At 31.6% G+C, this 22968-nt stretch overlaps 2 protein-coding genes across 2 annotated transcripts in view; both read left to right on the forward strand.

Moving 5' to 3' along the window:
• Positions 1 to 22968, forward strand: part of LOC143919204 (uncharacterized) — a 740296-nt gene that overhangs the window by 400580 nt on the left and 316748 nt on the right. The gene's annotated exons all lie outside the window — the stretch shown is intronic.
• 5-HT2B (5-hydroxytryptamine receptor 2B) overlaps positions 1 to 22968 on the forward strand; it is a 151355-nt gene that overhangs the window by 122161 nt on the left and 6226 nt on the right. The window contains exon 7 of the mRNA XM_077441469.1: positions 16268 to 16459. Coding sequence (XP_077297595.1) covers positions 16268 to 16459 — 192 coding nt within the window. The remainder of the gene's footprint in view (positions 1 to 16267; positions 16460 to 22968) is intronic.

Below are 22968 nucleotides of genomic sequence, written 5' to 3' on the forward strand. Positions count from 1 at the left end.
ATATAATGATTTTTAAAATTAATGTTAAATAGCGTGGTGTTTCGGCTTTAAGTCGAATGACCTTTATATCCGTAATTTAAGTTTGCGCGTGCCGACATATCCTAATCAGTTTAATTCATACAGGTTTACATACATATAATTAGTTATACTAAATAGCCTACCATCAAATACGATAGTCTCTTTGGACAGTACAGTTTTTTTTAGTTATTGTAGCATATGCTAAAAGAAACCATTATAATTGGTTTTCGAGGATCATCTCCAGGCTGAAGTGCTGTCGGCTTACAATGGAGACCCCCGAATGGACTTAGTGGTCGGTAACGGAATTTGGTCGCTTCCCGCTGAGTTCTCAGAACTGACCGTGGGATTGCATATCTGGTTCGTGACTATAACAATAGGTAAACAAACGCGTCGAGGAAGATGCAGTGAGCGACCTGCCCTTTATAAGCAGGTACTTAGGCCATATGAAGGCATTCTGGCCGGAGCGATGGCAGTGCGTGGATCCCCTTAATCATCCACTAAATGCTGTGAAGCGACTTTGGCCTTTTATTTGGATCCTCCACCTACCCCTACGCAACATTATAATTAGTTATAATTCACACTACATCTCGTTTATGCATGAATTTAAAAAGGTTCACCATCACTGCCCTACTTTACTAAAACATTAAATGGAAAAACCTAAAACTTCACACGTGTCCTAGACTCCAATTAGCACACACATATATTACAATTAACACTTCAACGACCGGTGCCACAATAATAAGTCGGAATAATCCAGAGTGCTTTGACGGCGATTGCCTCTTACGTCATTCGGCAGCTGGATACTTTGATCCACGAGCTTGCTGCACTTAACGCCCGAGTGCAAGTTTAATTAAACCGTTGCACCGGCGGGGTGGTGGGACTCGCCGTAATCCCCCATTGTCCTCGGGGTTTTATTGCGCGGAAAACACCACAATTAGCCGATCTTTGTAGAGCGGGACGCTTACATTGTGCGCGGTGCCCATGCACCCTTAACTTTTCTCATTTAACTTGATCCCTGGTTCGGTCGCAACGTTTAACACTTCTTTGACCGTTTAAATTAGCCACGGTGCACTCGTACACGTGGCCGTGGAACGTACAAACTTTTTAACTGCGGTTTGCTACTCTGCCGGAATTGTTACAATGTATTGTACACTTTAGGCGGAAGGTCGACGCAAAACTACACATGTATATTTGCCATACTAAAAAAAAATTGTGTGTGTGTTAATAGTTTAGTGTGTGTGTGTTAATAATTTGTGTGTGTGTTAATAGTTTCTGCAACAAGCTTAATAATTATAAATAGAGTAAATTTAAATTTTAAATGCTAAATTGAAATACTAATTAATACTAACAGTAAAATGAATCAAGTTAATTCTAGCAGTAAGACGAAATGATATATTATTGATAAGACTATGTCACAATTATCTCCATCGGCATTCGAAACAGTATACTTTCTTTTTCTGAATTTTAAGCATAGAATAGCATTGGTGGTCCCTCTATATAATTTTTCGAATCCTTTTACATATATCCTCTTATCAGAAGTTAACTGATAAAATTCAACCTCAAGCTTCTATTGTAATTGTAACAGTTCAAAATATCAACTAATGGTAACTACATATACGGTATATAAATGGGTTTGGTGCAAACGATCGACAAGCGCCCAACAGACTGAACCACAGATTAACTGGATGGCTGCTTTAAACGTAATTCTCGTTTTCTCGAATGATAGATTGCACATCAGATGACGAGTAATCTTTCGATGTGCACAGATGCAATTATTAAAATAGAGTTGGATCTTTCTGCCGAGTTTAATAAGGCAAGATTCGGAACTTATCGAATCTTGCCTTATTAAACTCGCCTGAAAGATCCAACTCAATTTTAATAATAACCATTTAATAATTGCATCTGTGCACATCGAAAGGTTACCCGTCATATGATGTGCAATCTATCATTCGAGAAGACGAGAATTGCATTTAAAGCAGCCGTCCGTTAATCTGTCGTTCAATTCGTCTGGCGATTTTAGAGCGGATGCACCGCATCCATGTAGTGTTTACAAAAGTACATATTTTACTTTTATTTTATTTTTACATACATAGATATATACCAGGAAGGCTTGATAGGAAGACCCCAATGCACTTTTCTGGACAATTAATTACAAACAGTGCAGCATTTTTTTATTACATAAATCACTGTATTTCCAGGAGCTGAAGAACACGAAATACCAATTAATTAAATAATTAATCTATTGAGACATCTATGGATTGTAGATTTGTACATATTTTTTACAAATTGTACAAACTGTAGCATACGCTAAAAGGAGCCGCCGTTTTAATTGGTTTTCAAGCATTATCAATCTATCTAATAGTGCAGTTGGCTTATAATGGAGACCCCCGAATTGATTTAGTGGTCGGTAGCGGCACTCCCGCTAGAGTTCTCAGAACTGATTTTCACAAAAACTTAACCTCTACATCTAACCTGGTACCAACTTATAGTTGAACTGTTTTATCAGTTGTCATATATTTGACCAATTGAAATGTAATTCACCATATAAAATTATCTTATGTGGGTTAGACGGAATATATCTATTCCAACTAGTCAAAATATATAACAACACAAATACAGTTCAACTGTACCAGTATTTGGTACCAGGTTAGATGGAATATATAGTCAGGAGTATGGCTCGGTGGTTGCGTGTATGCTTGGCACTGAGAGGTTAACGAGTTTGATCCCATGCTAATCTGATTTTTATTTATGTACAATATGTAAAAAAAATATGTACAAGTCTAAGTCCATATATGTTTCTATGGATTAATACATTAATTAATTAATATTTAATTTCGTGATCTTCAGCATATTGAAATTAAGCGATTTGTGTATTAAAAAATGACGGAATGTATATAATATGTTTCTTTTATATATATTTGACCATTGTGGCGCATTAGGAATTCCTGTAATGCTACAATGGTCCAAAATTTAAATAAATAAATAAATAATTGGCTAAGAAGGCGCATTGAGATTTACTTGTTAGACCTTCCTAGTATGTATCTACTTATGCAAAAATAAAATAAAATAAAAATGAACGTTTTAGGTTAGAATTTAAAAAATCTAAATTTTAAAATTACATATATTGTGATTCGGTCTCCGTGACGAGACAGAATGTTAAACGACAGAAAACGCAAATATCGGAAGGCAAAGATTGAAAATCGAAAGATCTTAAGTCGAAAGATCAAAAAAAAATGGTGCATGGTAAACGGCACATACTCACTTAATTTGCGCGAGCAGGATACAACAGGAACAAGAGGATCAGTATTTTCCTCCCGTATTAATATGCGCGCGCAGAATACGGGAGGAAAAGCATGTTCCTCTGATTCCTGTTGTATCCTGCTCGCGCAAATTAAGTGAGTATGTACGTGAGTATGTACCGTTTACCATGCACTATTTTTTTTTTGATCTTTTGACTTAAGATCTTTCGATTTTCGATCTTTGCCTTCCGATATTTGCGTTTTCTGTCGTTTAACATTCTGTCTCGTCACGTAGACCCATAGTGATTATTTAGTCATATGACTTTTCCTTGCGTGGGATTTTGACCGAATAGACATTTGTATTGAATTGTGTATCAAAATTACTCAAAACTCACCGAAAAGCTTTACAAAGCATCATATTAATGTCTAAGGATAAATTTGACAAAAAATTTTACAGAATTTTTACAAATCAGCAAATTCAAGATGCTGAAAATTTGAAACTTTTGAGAAATAGGACAAGGTTGCCAATTTATTGAAACCGTTTCAATAACATCAGATAAATTTTCATACTCTGATCGACCTGGAGTCACATATCCAAAGTCTGGCCAGCGGCACAAGGCAGGTATTGAACCCATGACCACTCGGTTGAAAGCATTACATAATAACGACGGTTTCCAGTCAAAACCGAGCGGTTAATAAGCGCGCTGACATAAGCGTGCCGACATTACCGCGCCGCGACAAAACCGCGACAGACATAACCGCGTGGCGACATAACCACGTGCCGACAAAGCCGCGCCAGCAAAAACCACTCGGCGACAAAACCGCGCCAGAATCCGCTGTCAGATGCAAGTTGTGCCAAACTGTGGATGTGTGTTGCTGGATAATATAAACATACACACATAAACATTGTTTTCTTCTTAGTATACCCAAATAATAACACTGATATAAATTCAATCATGAAACACTTAATAATATACATACATAATATTTCAATACACAGATCTCCATTTAAACGACTCTGTATGTGTACATTTTCCTAATTCGAATTCCAACACTTTTTATTTATTATTTGACCCACATACATACATCTACATACATACATGTCTAGCAATGGGAAAATTTTAACAGGCTTTTAGGAAAAATTGAAAAACAAACAAGGCCGTTTAACATTCACATCGCAGTACGTGTAGATTAAACTGATTGAATAATTGAGATCGTATCAGATGGAAAATTTCGCGAGGCTCGCATCCCATTAGTATGATACGGTCTGGCGTGACGAAATTGCTATTTGAAATTGGTCCATTATACGGATCAATACACCGTATTAAAAAAAACATATATTCGTATAAATATACACGTAGGAAATTTAGTAATTGGTTCATTGCGTGTGAGTTTGCTTTTCCGGAGTTGCATTTTCAGTTGCATCAAATCGTACAAAAGTGGGTCATCCTTTCTCGAATGTAATAATGTACATATATTTTAGAATAATCTGTTCAGAACTATTGGAATTTGTGATGTTTTATACTATTTTTAATATGTAGAAATCGATTGTTTAAATATCGCAAAGCGATTAAGTTTAATTGCTTACAACGATCGTAAAAAAGAAAATTGGTTCATAAAAAATGATAGTTGCTTTTATTATCCGGTCTTGATTGTCTGCTTTTGAATCGAATAAATATTGATTCGATATTAATTTATGGAATGGATTCCATTTGCAAGAAAAACGGTTCAATTCCGTTGTTCGATTGGAATGGCAGTTTTGCAACCGGTTTACTTAATTGGAACGGTTCGATTCCTATTTTATAGCTTAAATGCATTGACTTTGTTAGAAATTAATAATGGAAAACTAATCTGCAAAATTGGTTTAAAATCAACAACATTTGAAATTCTAATATAATATTTTAACTAGATTTTGTCAGTTATTATTAATAATAATATTTTTTATATCAGACGATAGGGAGAATAGTTCATATCATCTACATAAACAAACTATCCATGTAGACAATACAAATGGTGAAATAAATATAAAAATTATGATAATTATAATCATATATATATGTACATACATAATATACATATAATACTATATAATTTTAATTATTAACTAATCAATTGACAAATAATTTATGGTGATCGGTGTAGCAGTTCCATCCACCAAATATACCATGATGAATAGAAATGGGTAGTGGCAGCAGCAAGAATATATCTATTATAATTGGATGATACAAAGTCTCGATAACGTAGGGAGGCCGCTTACATCTTGAGAATGGCCTTACTTACTTGCCCATTTACAAACATTGACCCTTGGTAGCCCAAATAGAGCATGGTAGCATTTTTTGTATTATAGTTTTATTCTCTTCATTGTCTCCTGCTTGTATTTCGTCCATATTTCTCCAGTAGGAAGATTATGTAGTACAAAAGGACAGAAATAATTATAGTTGTTCAAAGACTTTTAAATAGAAAATCACCAACTACATATGTACGTACATACGAACTTTGTCAGATCAATTATCAGTGGATTCATAAATATGTCTCTTTTATAAAATGAGTAAATGGCTCATGTAAATTCGTGAAAACGGCTGTTACTTCGAAAAATCGTTTTACCATGCATAATAATACAATATAACTTCAGGTATCTAATTATGAAATGACTGTTCAAATGGATAAATAGTTAAATCACTCAATCGATATGTATACAATTGACATTTATTATAATTCCAAAAAGTAGTAAGCGTTTATTTAATTTACTGACCAATTATCATAATAACTGTCCAAAAGCATTTAAAGTTACATATCAATTAAGACCTAAAATAATCATGTTACGGTTCAATACCACTTTTCGAATTATTAAATGGTGTATTTTTTCTTTATTACTAAAATTTATATAATATTATTAAAAAGCATTTCTCATAATCCAATAATTCTCAATTTTATCTAAAACCAATTTGAATGCATCATCTTATTTATTAAAACTGCAGTTTTGACGAGATGATTTAATATGAAGCGATTGATTTTAAGATTAGTTTTATTATTTTAATTCCTTTAAAATAAATAACTTCTTAAACATATCTTTGTACATTTATATAAAAATTATACATTAATAAAATTCAAAACTGACAAATTTCATCAGCTTTCATCGATTATTTCATGTTCAAATATGCATATTAATGTATTCGATAAGCTTGAGATTTTAAATAGAAAACTTAATACTTAAAAATAAATATAATTAAAACATCTCACGGTATTGTTAAATTAATAAAATATGGAAAACTACAACTCGGTTTGACAAGAATAAACATAAAGAGAAACTGCAAAGTTCAAAAATACAAAGCTCTAGCTCGGTGCAGTCTTTGCTCTAATTATAAGTTTTCGCTAAAGCTCGTCCTACCTGCATTTACTGTACGTATTTATATATTTCAGTCGAAGTGTATTTTCAATTAAAATATATTCCAACTCGCGTTTTAGGTCATTCATATTCAAATACAATTCAACTATCAAATTATATATCTATAAGTGCAAATACACTTTCAACAATGTGCGCCAATTGTAATATAACAGTTGAATTTTGACAGCTCAGATGCTTTTACAAATACTTTAGAATTCAATAATGCGCTAATATTTACTGGGTATTACGATTACTCTAAGAATGTGTTCATAACAAAAATGTGACTTTCCAACTCCAATGTACCTACTAGTCAAGTGACGTTTTCGTGAAAACCTAACCTATACATCTAACCTTGTACCAACTTATAGTTGAACTGTATTTTCAGTTGTTATATATTTTAACCGGTTGGAATGTAATTTTCAATATGAATCAACTTACGTGGATTAGACGGAGTATATTCCAACTGATCAAAATATTTTTATTATATTTCATAGAACATGAATACTCGCCTTTACAGATCGCTCCAAAGCGACTAGTGCGTAATAACTATACAGTCATTAATTACAGATACAATACAATAAAGAAACATAAGTATTTTATACAATGAGAATTCATACAAACATCCACAGTGATATTTATGGAGAAATTTTTACAGCATTTTTATGTATAATCAAATTGGCGAACATCAAGATGGTGAGTAATTTGAGATTAGTAAGAGAGATAGTAAGGAGATGCCAATTTTACAGGAACCGTTTCAATGAAAATCAGAAAAAAAAAACAAAAAGATCGACCGATTCGTCACAATTGAGTCAGTTGAGATTGGGGTATTTGGCCATAACAAGCATATCAAATCACCATTATAACATAAACATTCAATATATAACCTATGAGTGAAGTAAAAATATATGTATATAAGAACCTATAATGCAAACTACATATATAAGATATAGTGTGAAAAAGATAAAGCTATAGGTGATTAAACAATTAAAGTCTAACGAAACGAGAGGGTGGTGAAAAGGTAAATATACAAGTCTAATTACCAGTAAACGGCAAGATGGTCAAAATTGTAACATTTTAAAACGTATTCTATTGTCATTATTTTTTACCATCGAACTATCAGAAACGATTAAATTTCCATCGTTGACCAAACCACACAAAATGACAAAAATTGACTGTAGGAAAAGATACTGAATCTTTGCTTTGTAATGAAAATTGGTAAACTCTGATAAGAAACAATCGACCTGGAGTCACAAACCAAGATCTGGCCAACAGCATTCGAATTGAACAGGACTTGAACAGGAATCAAACCGTGACCACTCTAATCGAAAGCATAATATGCTAAACACTAGTTTATGCTGCTGGTTACAGCCAAAAATTCACTTTATATATGTATATAGTTGGCACTAGTGCTTCTGATTTCTCAAGAAATTTTTATAAATGAAAAAATGTATATAACACAGTAAAATATCGTTTATTCGACATTATTGGATTCAAGAATACAAATATATGTTTTCGCATTATTGGAATGTAGTTTTTGTATTCATTTTGTATTGCATTCTGCCGATTCTCACTCCTTATTTCTTCATATTGGAGAGGTTTCTATAATCACTAAAGCAAATATGACACCACCAGCTGGGTAGAGCAATAGAAATAAATAGTAATATAAAAAAAGTCAGGTCAATAATTACAGTAAATGCATTTAGAGGATAATTGAGGGTAGTCAGAAGATATTGTTTACGTATTTCTAAAGATTGACGCGTTTGCAATGTCCAGGTCAATATGAGATAAAGATCAATTCAGAAAGTAGTCAAAATAAGATAAGAAAAGAACATAAGATAAGGCACGTTCGAAAGTTAGAAATTTGTAAACAATTTTTCATCACTCCCAGACCCCATACATACATACATGTATTTCAACTGGAAAATACACTTCAACTGTAACCTATATAATACTTTTTAATGATACTTTTTAATAATTTAATGATTTAATCTCCTCGTGCTTATATATACATACATATATCTCAATATGATTTATCACATACAATTTAGTGGTGCATAATTTCGAGCTTTCGCACATACCTATCGTAATAACATACATATAAAGGGTTAAGGGAAGGTATTCGCACCCATTACGAGCTAAATGGATAAACGTAGAGCGTACCTAGTAGTCACGAGAATGGGACGAAATTCTGTTCGGGAGGATGTAAGTGACATGCGGTGGACGAACAACAACCATAAATATTGATAATGATCATGCACAATTAACTAATTAACCCTTAAGCGTCGGTCGTTCGTAAAACGTCCCTCTAAAATGTTTTAGAGCAAAGTAGCTCGCAGAGGGCCTTTGTTGCGCCACGAGGATAATTACGCGACTAAGATTAGCAAAGTTTCCCCAAAACGTAAAAGTTAATTCATATTTGCTTTTTTTGCCCTGTATACTGTGTACACGTATGTGCACGCTCCCTCGGTTTGCACGGTAGATGAGACTATTGCCGGATCGAGGCGAGGTAAATATTTATGAAGACTGGATAGCGACAAATCCTAATATATATGTACATATGTATGTAACTGAATAAATTGAGCTAATTTTAGTCTAGACGGTCTAGAGTTTCAATGGGATTTTTTTTAAATTCCTTATATACATTTGTATATAATGGGATTATAGAAAATATTCATTTAATTATGTAAAGTATTAGCCGAATTGTGGGGCGCTGCTCAAGTAGGAGAAAGTTTAAAATAAAAATTAAATGAATCTTTTTCAGAGAATTTCATAGTCTACTGATTAAGTTATTATAAGATAATTCGTCAAATTTGGTGGTTTTAAATTGAAAACTATAGATTTTTATAAATAAAAACTTACTTTATAGTTATTTCAAAAGAAAACTTATTTTTTAATCATATCTACATATTTTCTACGAGCTTTTTATTAACTTTACTCTGTTATTTCTGCGAAAGTTCTGCCCGTCAAAAAATTTTGATCTGATTTTGAACCATATCCACTCCTCAGATTGCTTTGATATCTCTCTGATATTACTTGAAGTATGTAAGTTAATGTCTCCGATATGAAACTATTTACCGTGTTTATCCACGTTGTCGGATTTGTTCACACTGTTCCAATCGTTTTTCCCCTTTTCGCCCCCCCCCCCTCTCGCTATGGCAGATTGAGCATGTTGCCATACTCATGATCAAAGTTTACGGAGAGAATTGATGATTTCTCAATTTAGAGAACTCTTCGTATTAACCCAACCGATATACAAATCAAAATAATTTGTAAATAATAATTACACAATATTATATTTAAAAATAAGATTCTCCGGCATAAAGTAATGTAATTAAATATATTACGCAAATATAAGAGCCACCTTTATATCATTACATACGTACTTACGTGGCCCAAGCCTCTTAGTAATATATTTATTACATTAGTTTAAGCTAGGATCATAATTTTGATTGAAATCCCAATCATTGAAATCTTTTTGATTGAAATCCCAATCATTGAAATCTTTTTGATTGAAATCCTAATCATGAAATCCCACATATTTTATATATTTATAGTTTATATTGTCGTACATTTATTATTGAAATGTTGTTTATTACAAGATTTTTTGAATATTAACCCCTTCTACTCATATGTCGAGCTAGGCTCGACATGACTGCATGCCCTGCACTCGTATGTCAAGCTCAACTTGACACGGAATTCAAACCCATTTTTAAGATAAGCCATAAATTAAAACTATATTTTTTTAGTATCGCAAATCAAGTAGTGAATCGTTGAGGAGAGTCTATCTGTATTTTAAAATTTTCAAAGATCCACTGTTTATCAAATAATGAATTTTTGAACTATTTTTATGTGGTCAAAAAATTTGTTTATCCTACAATTATTCTCAAACTGTATCTTTAATGTTACTACAAAAATAATTTGAGTCAGTGATTCTCAAACTTTTTTTTTCAAATAATCACTGATAATTGTGAGACGATAATTTTATTTTAAAGGAAATTACGAAAGTTTAAGACCAAGGTGTCACGTGAACGAACATATTTTTTTTAAATTCGGGGTTTCTCAACATTTTTTTTTGATAATATATATTTTTCAATATTAATTTTTCATTTTTGAAAAACGTAAATTCACATGATTAATTCCGAGCTGACAAAACTCAAATTTGAAATAAATTCCGAGCAGAAAAGGTTAAAAATAATAAATTTATTAGTATATATACATAATCAAATAGTTTAATACCTCAACTTGACCTATAAAACGTATGCTGTGCGTCGCAACGTGTTGATATTATTAAATTTCAAGCTCGCTTCCTAAAATAGAATCAAATTACATTCCACAATAAAGTTTATTATTAACAAAATACAATATATTTAGTTTATTTTTGCAAATACTTGACCGACCGCGCTAAAGTGAAATCGCATCGAATTGAGTACACTCATTGTATTATAGATAGCATGCCTCTCTTCGCTTCTTTTATACACTATACTATACTATTGTAGGGAATTCGTTTCTGTGTATTTTTATTCCACGATAATAGAAATTTCATCTCGAACAAAATAACATTCGTTGTATTATTCTTAGGATGAAACTAACGATAAATTCGATTCTACTATATAAGAAGACGTGCCTCGGGGTTTTGCCTTTTATTGAATAATAACAATATCCCCGTAAATATCCGCACATATCCGATATATAATATATCCTCGAAATTACATGTTACAGCATATCTTTACTTATATATGTATGTGTGTATGTAAGATCCGATTTGTCACTTCGCGTTACACGAGAAACTAATCTATGGTTTACAATCCTTCCCTTTCTCGGTACACGCTCGCGGTACAAAGTCTAGGATGAAAACTTCAAACCGTTGAACAATTGCTTTTGTTCCGAGGCTGTAAGGCATTTGGGGATTTTCGAGAAAATGCGACATCATAAGAATTGATTTTCGTTTGGAAAACTTATCGGCGAATCCCATTAAAGGCTTCATCTTTCGAATCCCTGGTGATATTGCCATTAGGTCCTGAAAATTCTCATGTACATATGTATGACCGATCGAGTTATGGATTGTTTTTTTGATTTGATTGAATGTTTTTCAGTTTTAAATTTGATTTGTAAATTGCGTCGGTGTTTACATTCTGAACACGTTTGTAGTACTTAAAAATTTATTGTTGGGGTTGTTCGGCTTGAAATTTGCGTTTGATTGACTTGCATTGTTTATCTGGAAAGTTCCGCGTATTACAGGATTTTAAAACAGCAAGAGTAATATTCCTGTTTTTTTTATTGTCCATAACATGTGGTTGACAATTACTTCAATCGTCTAAAAAATATATATTTCCATTAATATAAAATATAAACGTATTCCATAAATAAATTAATAATATCAACAACTTACGTATTTAATATTTAAATTTTATTAATTTAAACTAGTGTTGTACCCGATGAAATATTATCGCATCGGTGTTGGCATTTAAGTTATTAAATACAAAAAAATTCGGATGTGACCAACCCATGACTTTATCTATGTATTTGAGGAATATAAAAAGGTCACAAAACCAAATTCGATAATTAAACATACACACACGCTCACACATACCGGTTATGGTAGCATTTTCGATACAAATTGAGCGCAAATGTAGGGAAACTTACACAAGACAAAAGTTCAACTTCCGGTTGTCGGATTTTTTTCAAATTTTTTTTATTACTTAAAATCACTAATAATTATTATACACATTAAATATCAAGAAAATAAAAATTATTAAAAAGGTCTAAATAATATAATGAAATATTGTTTTAAAAAATATACTACTTTCGGTTTACGAATTCTGACCAAAACCTTATCAGCTCTAAGTTAGTACATAAAGAATACAAATATAAATTTTCAGCCTGATAATTTCAGGAGTGTTGAAGATGAAAAATCCGACTTCCAGTTTATTAAATTTAGTGATTTTTTATATTCATCACATTGATGCAAGAATTATACTTTAATTTTTTCGTGAAGAGCACACACGTTTAAGGGGTCGAAAAAAATAGTGGAGGAAAAATCGAACAAGAGTAAACTGCCACTTTCAGTTGACGGATGCTTACCAAATTTTATAAATTAACTTGGTATTAAGCTTAAACTTTTAGATATGACATTTCAGTTCAATATCCAAAAGGTTTTTGAGAAAAACATAAAAAACCTCGATTCTCTAGAGTAAAAGTACTACTTCCAGTTCAGATAAAAATCTTTTAAAAATATTAGGTTATAAAATTTATAATTTCTATTACATGTAAAAAACATTTCAGTTTGATTCAGTTAGCAATTTGGGAGATAATTGAATTCAAAAACTTAAAAAAAAGAGGACACCTATAAGGGCAGGTACCATTTCCGGTCAACTTAAAAATTTGAAAAAAATTTACGTCGTGTCGATAAGAAAATCAGTACCCAATGCTAAGTTGCAGTTCGATAAGACTAACGGTGTTATATAAATCCCCAAAATACACAGATACACACACAGACATTTTTTTCTAGATCATGAAAACGTGATCAGTGATCGATTCAATTCGTGATCAGTGAACAGACGGAATAGCGATATTATTTATATGATATTATATATTTTAAAACACGAACTCAAAACTAACAAAAGAAAAAAGTCAAATTCTACCGACCGCTATATGCACGAACAATATTATATTTTTTACAAACCTCCTTTACGTTTCACTTATTCTTGAAAAAAATTGCTACTTATCCGATCGCTTTCATACTTTGCCATATTGCTCATTTTGGTCATCAATATAAGTAAATGGATCCTCCGCCATTACGATAGAGATAAAATATCGCTTAAGACGCGTTTGAAGTTTGTAAATTTGAAATCTGGGTGACTTCTATGTAGTCTTTAGTTTTATACATAGATGGCGGTAGTAAAAAAACATAGATGGCGGTAGTAAAATAAAATTATCAGTATTTGTATTCAAAATAATAATTTATTGACCAAAATGCAATGCGAAATTGAAACGAAATGTAATTGGCCACCGCGGGTCCGAGTGGGGAGTGAATGCGACAGCATGACATTTTACGCAAGTTTGATGCTAGACCAGCGTTTCCCAACCTGTGGTACGCGGTTGATGGTTGGTGGTACGCGAAAAAAAATCAGCAATGGCGGACATGCAGGAATGAATGATTTACAATCATAAAAATAGAAATATCTTTATATCTAATATATAATTTCGAAAGAGACTTTTAAGTTTTTATCTTTGTTTGGGAACTTCGAAAACAAAACAAAATTTTCATGACGACAATCCAATTGGTGGAATATTATATTTTTTTTAGATTCAAATAAATTTTATAAAAAACAAATGAATATTTACTATTATATTCGCTATGTTTAAGTTGTTTATATTACAAATACTGAGCGAAGCCGGGTAAAACAACTAGTAATTAATAAACATTATCTTAATTAGTCATCGTCGACGTCAATATGTACAGTCGATGATCGAAAATCTGGCAATCGATACGTTTTCCTCAGATCCGGCATGGATTTTGGAGTGCATTTTTAAATTTACCGCGTTCACGCTTCGATAAATAAATAACTTGAATTTTTTGATTTTTGATTTTTAAATGCTTTTTATTATTATGAAATTATGTTCACAATACATCTTATATCTATTTTAATAGCTACTGATCTACTGATCATTTTCTATTTTACAATTTTAATTTAATTTGGTTAGTAATCACAGTATTATATTATTCTAATGTTAATCTAAAGCATAATAGGAAAAAGAGCTCAAAAACCTATTTACAATCCTTATAAATGTTCATAATACATCTAATACATAATATTAATTAAAGACTATCTAAAGTCGATGACCTAAAGCAGATTGTGTTTAGGTAATCTGTGTTTATACCTGAAGGGTATAGACATTTTGTTGTAATCACCGAGACACTTCACAAGTGTGTTAGTATGGTTATTAGTGATTCTTTCATAGAATCTACTGGTTAGTTTGTTAGTAATGTCTGTAACAAACGGAATATTATATATAGCATGCAGTTTTTTCAGGTTAGTATATATGGGTGTATTATAAATTATTTTAAGGGATTTATTTTGTATTACTTGGAGCTTGGAAAGGTTAGTATTCGAGGCGTTATTCCATACAGGTGAAGCATAGGTTAATAATGGTAATATGAGCGCGCGATATAATTTTATTTTATTTAGCGTTGATAAAGAACTATGGCGATTAAATATTGGATATATTGAGGATATACCCGCATCGCCTTGCATTTCGCTGCCTCAATGTGAGGTGCCCATCTCATTCTTTTATCAAACGTTACTCCTAAATATTTTATTACTGACTGCCATTTCAGACTTTCTCCAGAGGGGATTTTCAGATCTGAACTTGGCTTATGTTTTCTAACACTAAAGAATATGGCGTCTGTTTTGGTTTGATTAATTTGAATTTTCCACTTAGTGAAGTGTTCAGTCATTGTTTTAATTGCAAATTCAAGATTTTTAAGAATAGTGTCTGGTTTTTTGCTACTTGTGAAGCAAGCTGTATCATCTGCATATAGGGCTATGTGACAGTTTTTTGGAATAGGTATGTCATTTATTAACTTGAATTTGACACTTGAGAATAGTTCTATAATAATATTTAATGTTGCAGATAAAATTGAAAGTACATATAATTGGAAAATTAGAATTAGACAAGATAGTAGATAAACTTTGAACATATTATAATTGTGACTCCGCAAATAACTTTTTTTCCACAAAATTTCTTACCAAAACAGATCTACATATTACGTGTATCCTGTCTTCTCATTCCTCACCATGCAAATACTATATTTAATAATTACACTTGCAAAAACAAATTTCATAAAAAACAATAATAATTAACAATAAATAACAATAATAATAATAACAAACAATAATAAATTTCATAATAAACAATAATAAATTTCATAATAAACAATAATTTAAAAATAAAAAACAATAATTTAATATTTTCATAATAAATAATAATTAATAATAATTTCATAATAAACAATAATAATAAGAAATATTTGAATATAAAATAAGATTAATTAATTAAAAAAATATATTTAATTTTAAAGTTTAGTATTTAAAAAAAAATATAATAATTTAATAGAAAAATAGTAAGTAAAATAAAAAATAATTATTGAAATTATAAAAAAAATTAAAATTGTAAGAGTCAATTTAATTTTATATGGTGGTACAATTTAGCGTTATGTACTACCAAGTGGTACGCGAGTCAAAAATGGTTAGGAAACGCTGTGCTAGACTATAACAAGATATACACTCGGGATCACTATATTCAACTTTAGCCTTGTATACGAGTCTTTTTCCTATTCTTTCCTCCTACAAATTTTCGATCCAAAACTCCCATGCATGCCTTATTACATAGATTGCTTCATACTATTCGTGCCAAGATATTTTCATAGAGCAACTTCCCTTCCTGCAAAGTTCCTCCTTACATGTACCCACATCCTGAACGGAGAGAGCACTACCTCCTGGATTCCAGCCTCCTGGACTAACAGACCTTGATACACTTATATAATAGATACATGAATGTGGCATTTTGTTGTGTGTGTGTGTGTGTGTGTTTTGTGTTGCTTAGTCCATGTGGTGTGTTGCAGCGAGCCAGCGCCATCGGCTATGACGGCTTTGCAGCAGTTTGGGGCCGAAATGTTGCGGCTCTCAAGGGGGCTCGAGGCGGCGAGCGCGCGCCCCGGGGGGCCAGGGGGGCCCGGTGGGCCTGCGCCCCCCAAAGCCCCCCTTCCGCCCACCCCGCCTCTGCAGCCTCCCACCGCAGACTGCACCAACCTGGGGTGAGTACCCGAAGCTTTGCATGCCGCACTTTTAGTTATGCTCCGTTGCCGGACACAAATGTATGTATGTACATGGGGTACACAAAACAATGACAAAACCCAAGGTTCTCCGCTTTGCGGTCTTTTAAAAATGGACTTTGTGTGTGTGTTTTTCATTTTCAGTTATATAATGCAGCCTTTTATTGTTCAACGTTGGATCGACGTGGTGCTATCTGGTCTACACGCAGCTAGAAGCTTATTTGGTTAAATTATTGTGATTTTTTTTGTAGTACCACAGCTGTTCCTGATAAGATTTAGACCTGCCTTTTTTTCAAAATAAAATCATTGTAACCAGTTTATTCATTTTTACATACCTCCTTTGCATTTCACATGGCTTTCGTGGTAGTGGTCATTTTTTATATCTCTTATCTCTTATCCGATCGTTTTCATACTTCTCATTACGCCATATTGCTCATTTTGGTCATCAATATACGTGAATGTATCGTCTGCCATTAAGTTGGAGATAAAATATCGTATACAACGCGTTTTAAAAAAACCTTCTTGACGTTTAACAAGCGTTGTCACTTGTATTGTAACCTGTTCGCCATGACACGGCGATATCAGATTTTAATTGTTTAAACGCCTATAATTCACTCTATATTTTATGAAATTTGCTCTATAGGTTCTCATTATCTCTAATATATAAATATTTATAGTTTAAACTCTCATATGTATATATATGTATATATAAATTTCAATTTTGGCGTGTAGCTTCTTATAAGGTAATACACGATATATATTGATTTTTGGCCAAATATGTCAGATCTGACATTTCACGACTAAAAGTATATCTCTTCACTGAGTTTTATCTGCGAGATAAGTATTCAATAAGAAGTTATGTTGTATCTAATTGTTAATATGATTTACAATAAGCTTACATACATTTAGTTTTTTACAATAAGCTTACATACATACATCACATACAATTATTTTTAATTATCAGCTGATTTAATTAATTAAAGTTTTTACTCAGTAGTTTTATATATGTCGTCACTTTCTAATGAAAGATTAATTAATTTTTCCTTTTGATGTTGGCGTCACTCCTGATATTGAGCACCTGGCTTAGGTGCTCAATATCAGGAGCCCATGTCAGATGCTCCACACACCTCCAATTACCCGCGTCTTCTCGACACGATCGGACATCTCAATAGTGATGACTAACTTAAATTCTAACAGTAATGAGTTAATATACTGTTTTTTAAAACAATGAACTGTTGAAGACACGTGTCGTACAATTTTGGCTAGTCAGTTAAGGTGTGCTATAAATCAATGGTGTTACTTATTAAATAAGGTGTGCCACAAATCAATGGTGCCACTTATTAAATTAGTTATGCCACAAATCAATGGTGTGTCTTATCCCTACTGGTTAGTTGACTACATTGATAATCGAGGTACATAACAATGTACATATCATGTATTTAAAGCTCTTAGTTAATAATTCCAAAAGATCTAATTGTTCAACGCATAAATTAAGTTGATAAGACTGGGATAAAGGAATTGCAATACCGGTATACTGGTTTGTGTGTGATTTATATTATAATTAGTATTATAACTTATAACCTTTACTTATTTATTTATTTTACATACAAAAAAAACTATTTGGTTATGTAGAATACTTCCAGACATCAAGAAAACATGGAAAACAAAAAAATATAAATATATATTAACAGCAATATATTGAATTTAAGCCTTGTTGAAAGCTATTAGATACCCTTAAGCCAGGAGCAGGGATATCATCAATTTGATAGGTGTGACAGGAAGAATGAATAAAATGCGATATCTTATATATCGATGTTACATAGTTGTGTATATCAAAATTAAATTCATATATAATTTGAGGATTTTTTTCCAAACCAAAAAGATGTTTTACACCAAAGTGCTCTGATGGAAACAAAACGTGGAAATTTAACATATTTTCTCTAAAGAAGCGATATGTAAAATTTATTTTATTTTATGTGTACATGTGCATGTAAACGTAGCACATTCACTAAACGCCTATTTATAAAATATTTCTTATCATTATTATAAATTTACCAAGAAAATCTATTTTCCGAACCATTTAATTAATAACCGAAAATCTTGTGAAATTCTGTGAAATAAAGTAGTCACCCGTATTTCATTGTATTGTACTACATAAAACCAGTAATCTTTTCACCTTTTAAATTAAAAAAAATATTTATCTTATTATCAGTAACAATCTGCATTGATAATGCGAAAATAAATCATCGATTTGATTTAAATTCGAATTCCTTCTGCCGACTCAATATTGAAGAAAGATCTTAGCTTACAATTCCAAAGCCTTCCACCGCTTTATAAAATAAAACACGAACGAGATATAATCTGTAAGCACTCGTTCAAAATTTACACCAACCAATTAATACGCGAAATTTAAACAACACGGGCGTTCACGTCCGAACGAATGTTTTAATTAAATCGCCGAATTTATGTATTTGTTACACAAAATTGTTATTAATCTTCATCTAAAATTAATTAACAATGCAATCCCGATTCCCTTTAATCCTCGTTTGAGTTTTAATTGTGTTGGCATTCATAATTACACGGGCTTGTTTCGCTCTCGATGATAATTCACAACGAAAGCTGATTCACGTTTGCTATTTGCCGATCTCGTCTCTAAATCACAAGCAAACTCTACATACATACATATATAAATATTATATTTAAATTTATTTTTAATTCAATTCATAGCTTCATCGTTGATATTAGAGGTGTAATTAAATTATTTTTATATAACTTGTTATTTGAACAGTGAGCGAAGTTAAAGCGTTACCTTGCTTTAAAAAACGATACGAAACTCGACCTATAAAATTTGAGGTTTTTTTCGGCGCACCCCTGGAGAATTTTAATTAAAATTTTCACCGGAATTCTTAAAAAGTCGAGAGTTAAAAATTAAACATTCAAACGCCGAAATTGCGGTCGCTAAAAAAGGTTAATTCGATCGCTCCTTTTCGGCAAGAATGGCAATAGAGATCGATGGATATGTATTTTATATAATGTATACATATGTTTTTTTTTTTAACTCAAAAGACAATTTAAAGTTTAAAATTTCGTTATCGGCTTTAATTTAATTTTAATACGAGTCTATTATGGAGTTAAGTCACGAAAAGTTGAGAAAGTTACGTCTGTTGCGTGAAATTTATTTTACATTCACTTTTTAAGTTGACGCCGAAAATTCTAATACAGCTTGAATAATAAATATCCTGGTTATGAATTCAAACGAGGTTTTCTTTAAAAAGTTGTAATTAATTTAAAAAAGAAATTGAATAAACACAATTTAATTAAATGGTAAGTATGTATGTATGTATGTTGTATTGATAATAAAATATGGGCAAGAGCTGCTAAAGAAAAGAATCCTTGCCTTTATGCAATCCAGAAGTATTTTCATCTAAAGCTGATATTTGTATATTTTTATTAATTACATGTAGTTGAAGTTGAAAAATATATCTCGAAAAATATACTAGTTTTGAACCAAAATAGAAAAAACACCAAAAAGACGTTTGCTGAGTTTAATTCTATGTACATATGTATATAAATTGTTCTTCTAATATTACATGAGTATATTTGGAAAAAAATAATCTATTTGATTATGTTTCACAAGACTAATATTTACATATGTACATATGTACAAATATTAAATTTGAAGCTTTCCAGAACTCGACCCGCAATGGCCAATTATATTTCATTTCAGTTTCGCATTGCATTATGGTCAAGAAATACAACATTGTACGTGATAAATTTGACTTTTATTTTTTGTTAGTTTTGAGTTCGTGTTTTGAAATATTTACATTCATAAAATTTTAGTATAAAGTACGTAAGTTGTTGATATTATAAATTTATTTATGGAATGCTTACTTATTTTATATTAATGGAAATGTATGTATTGGTAAATTTCCATTAATATACACTTCATGTTATGAACAGCAAAACTTACAGTTATATTATTAAAGACCTTTCATTGATTTATATTGTAATATTATATATGTAGTTAAATCAGAAATAATAAAAAAAAATAAGGAAATTATTTTATGTCCTTATAATGTTACACATTGTATGAATGCGACATATGTATTGGCAACAACGTATAAATATATATAAATAAATATATATAACAAATAAATATATATATAACAACAATATAAATAAATAAATATAAATAATAAATATATATAACGTATAAATATATATAAATAAATATATATAACAACAACAACACGTTGAGACTTCATCAAATGAAAGACTTGTACAAGACGTTGTTTAACCTTTGAACGACGAAGCGACGAGATGAAACGAGTGTCCCGAACCGGGGTCAGGAAATACCCCAGTATTTTTTAATCAAAATACAGCTTTTCTCAGTACAAATGGGTTCATTTTATTCATCAACATAAAAAAGTTTTAGTCATATAGTATGTTTTTGACTATTTTTACATATATTAAAAAATAACGACAAGTATCGACATGCAAACGCACATATGTAGGTAAGGCCAATAGGCGACTGCATGACTCAATAGCCACGCGCCGAAAGCGACGAAAACAAAGCTTACGAAAATATAGCTGTCTTTTTCTCTCGCATTGATTCATCGATCAACAAGAATATGCAAGCGAACAGTCAAAAACATGACTTATCGCTACCGCCTTTAAATCATACGTTGGAACGTAGAAATGTATAAATGTATAAATGTATTTTTTTATGATGTACCCCTTTTCGGAATCATACAAAATCTATTAAAACAAATTTCTTGTAGTTCATTCTAGGAATACAAGAAATATAGGGTGTATAGCTTTGAAAACAACATAGTTATTACGAAAAATGTAAAAATTGGGGCACTTGCACAGTGAGGTCGAAAAATGTAAAAATTGGGGCACTCGGTGAGGGAGGGTTAAAATCGACGATTTTTGTATTTATTTAACGTTTACTTGATACAATGCAAACTATCCGATAGGTCCAAGTCAAAAATTCAACTTTGCAAGAGGTTGAGAAATTTGCGTCTATCTCGTAAAAGGCTTCATGATAGATCTATAAATAACCAACCATACAACTTTAAATATATTAAAATATCTCCGATGGACCCTTCCGGGTGAATTTTCCGCTAAAACTATCCCAAGATGGAATTCGAACACGACCAAAATAAATACGTGTTGACTTATTATCGACAGGGAGGGGTTTACCCGAGTGGCTACTTGTCCATTCTCGGAGGAAAGTAAAACATCCTTCGGACGCTTTCCTTTCGACCGAATTCGCCGCAAGAGAATAAGCTCACTTCAAATACTAATGAAAAAAAAGGAAGAGAAGGGGAACAAGAACAAGAAAAAGAAGAAGCGGTGGAAGAAAAAGAAAATAACACTCGTGAAAGTAACCATATTGCCCGTGAAGATTTATTACGCGACTGGTTACTTATAGAACATTAATTATCTTTTATATGAGGCTATAATTTGTCTTAATTCGTAGGGTGTATTTATCATACGCAATCGTTATCGAGGAAACGGCTCATATGTACTAGTATTCTTGCAGAAATAAAATCATAAATCTCTAACGATCGTTTCATTACTCATACGATATCAAGCAATTCACGAAATGTACAGAAAGTCTAAAAATATACGCAATAACTAATAATAACAAAAGCTTTCCCATTGTTTTTGTATAATAAGATTAATTTTAATTATAAAACCTTGCAAATAATTCAAGAGCTATTCAATTAGTCAGTGAACGGTTGTTAGAATCAAACTATGATATTATGCATATTTATAATAAGAATTTAATTTGCATTTTGTGATTTAAATATTTTGAGCTTATTATATACATAAAGCTCTTATTGAATGCTAATTAAACAATTCGAATTGTTCGTTTTACACAATGCAAACATTATTTAGAAGTAAAATCGCTAAAAGCACTCAAAATCCGTCAGACAGGCGTAGATATCCCATCGGGATCAATTAACATGAATTCTGTGGCCGCAGTAATGCACTCCATTTCTGTATTAAATCAAATCAAACACATCATCACAGGGTGGGTCTAAAAATCTTTAAAATTTTGACGTTTTGAAATTTTGATCTTTATTTTATCTTAAAAATACCATATAATAAGTTAGAAAACAAGATAATTTCGTATATGTATGTAAATTTATTTTTAATTCCTTTACATTATACATATTATGTACGATTAAGTTGTGAGGAGACATAAGATGTAGAGTAAAATGAGTCGCGTTGATGTCAAACCCGATGACTGTCAAACGAAATCGATGACACCATACTAAAACTAATATCTGGGCCTAGTTTGGATACCATATTTTTGTACATACCTCGCAAGTTTTATTACAAAATGTGTGGATGCACTTTCTATTTTTATTATTTCACATTTTCAACAACGAAGTTTTAACAGTTCTAATCTACGACATGTAGGATGACAAAAACGACCTTAAAATGGCTTATAAAATCTAGTATGATTAAAGGTTCGT

This window comes from Arctopsyche grandis, chromosome 11 (genome assembly GCF_051622035.1).
Source record: "Arctopsyche grandis isolate Sample6627 chromosome 11, ASM5162203v2, whole genome shotgun sequence".
Classification (NCBI taxonomy): domain Eukaryota; kingdom Metazoa; phylum Arthropoda; class Insecta; order Trichoptera; family Hydropsychidae; genus Arctopsyche; species Arctopsyche grandis.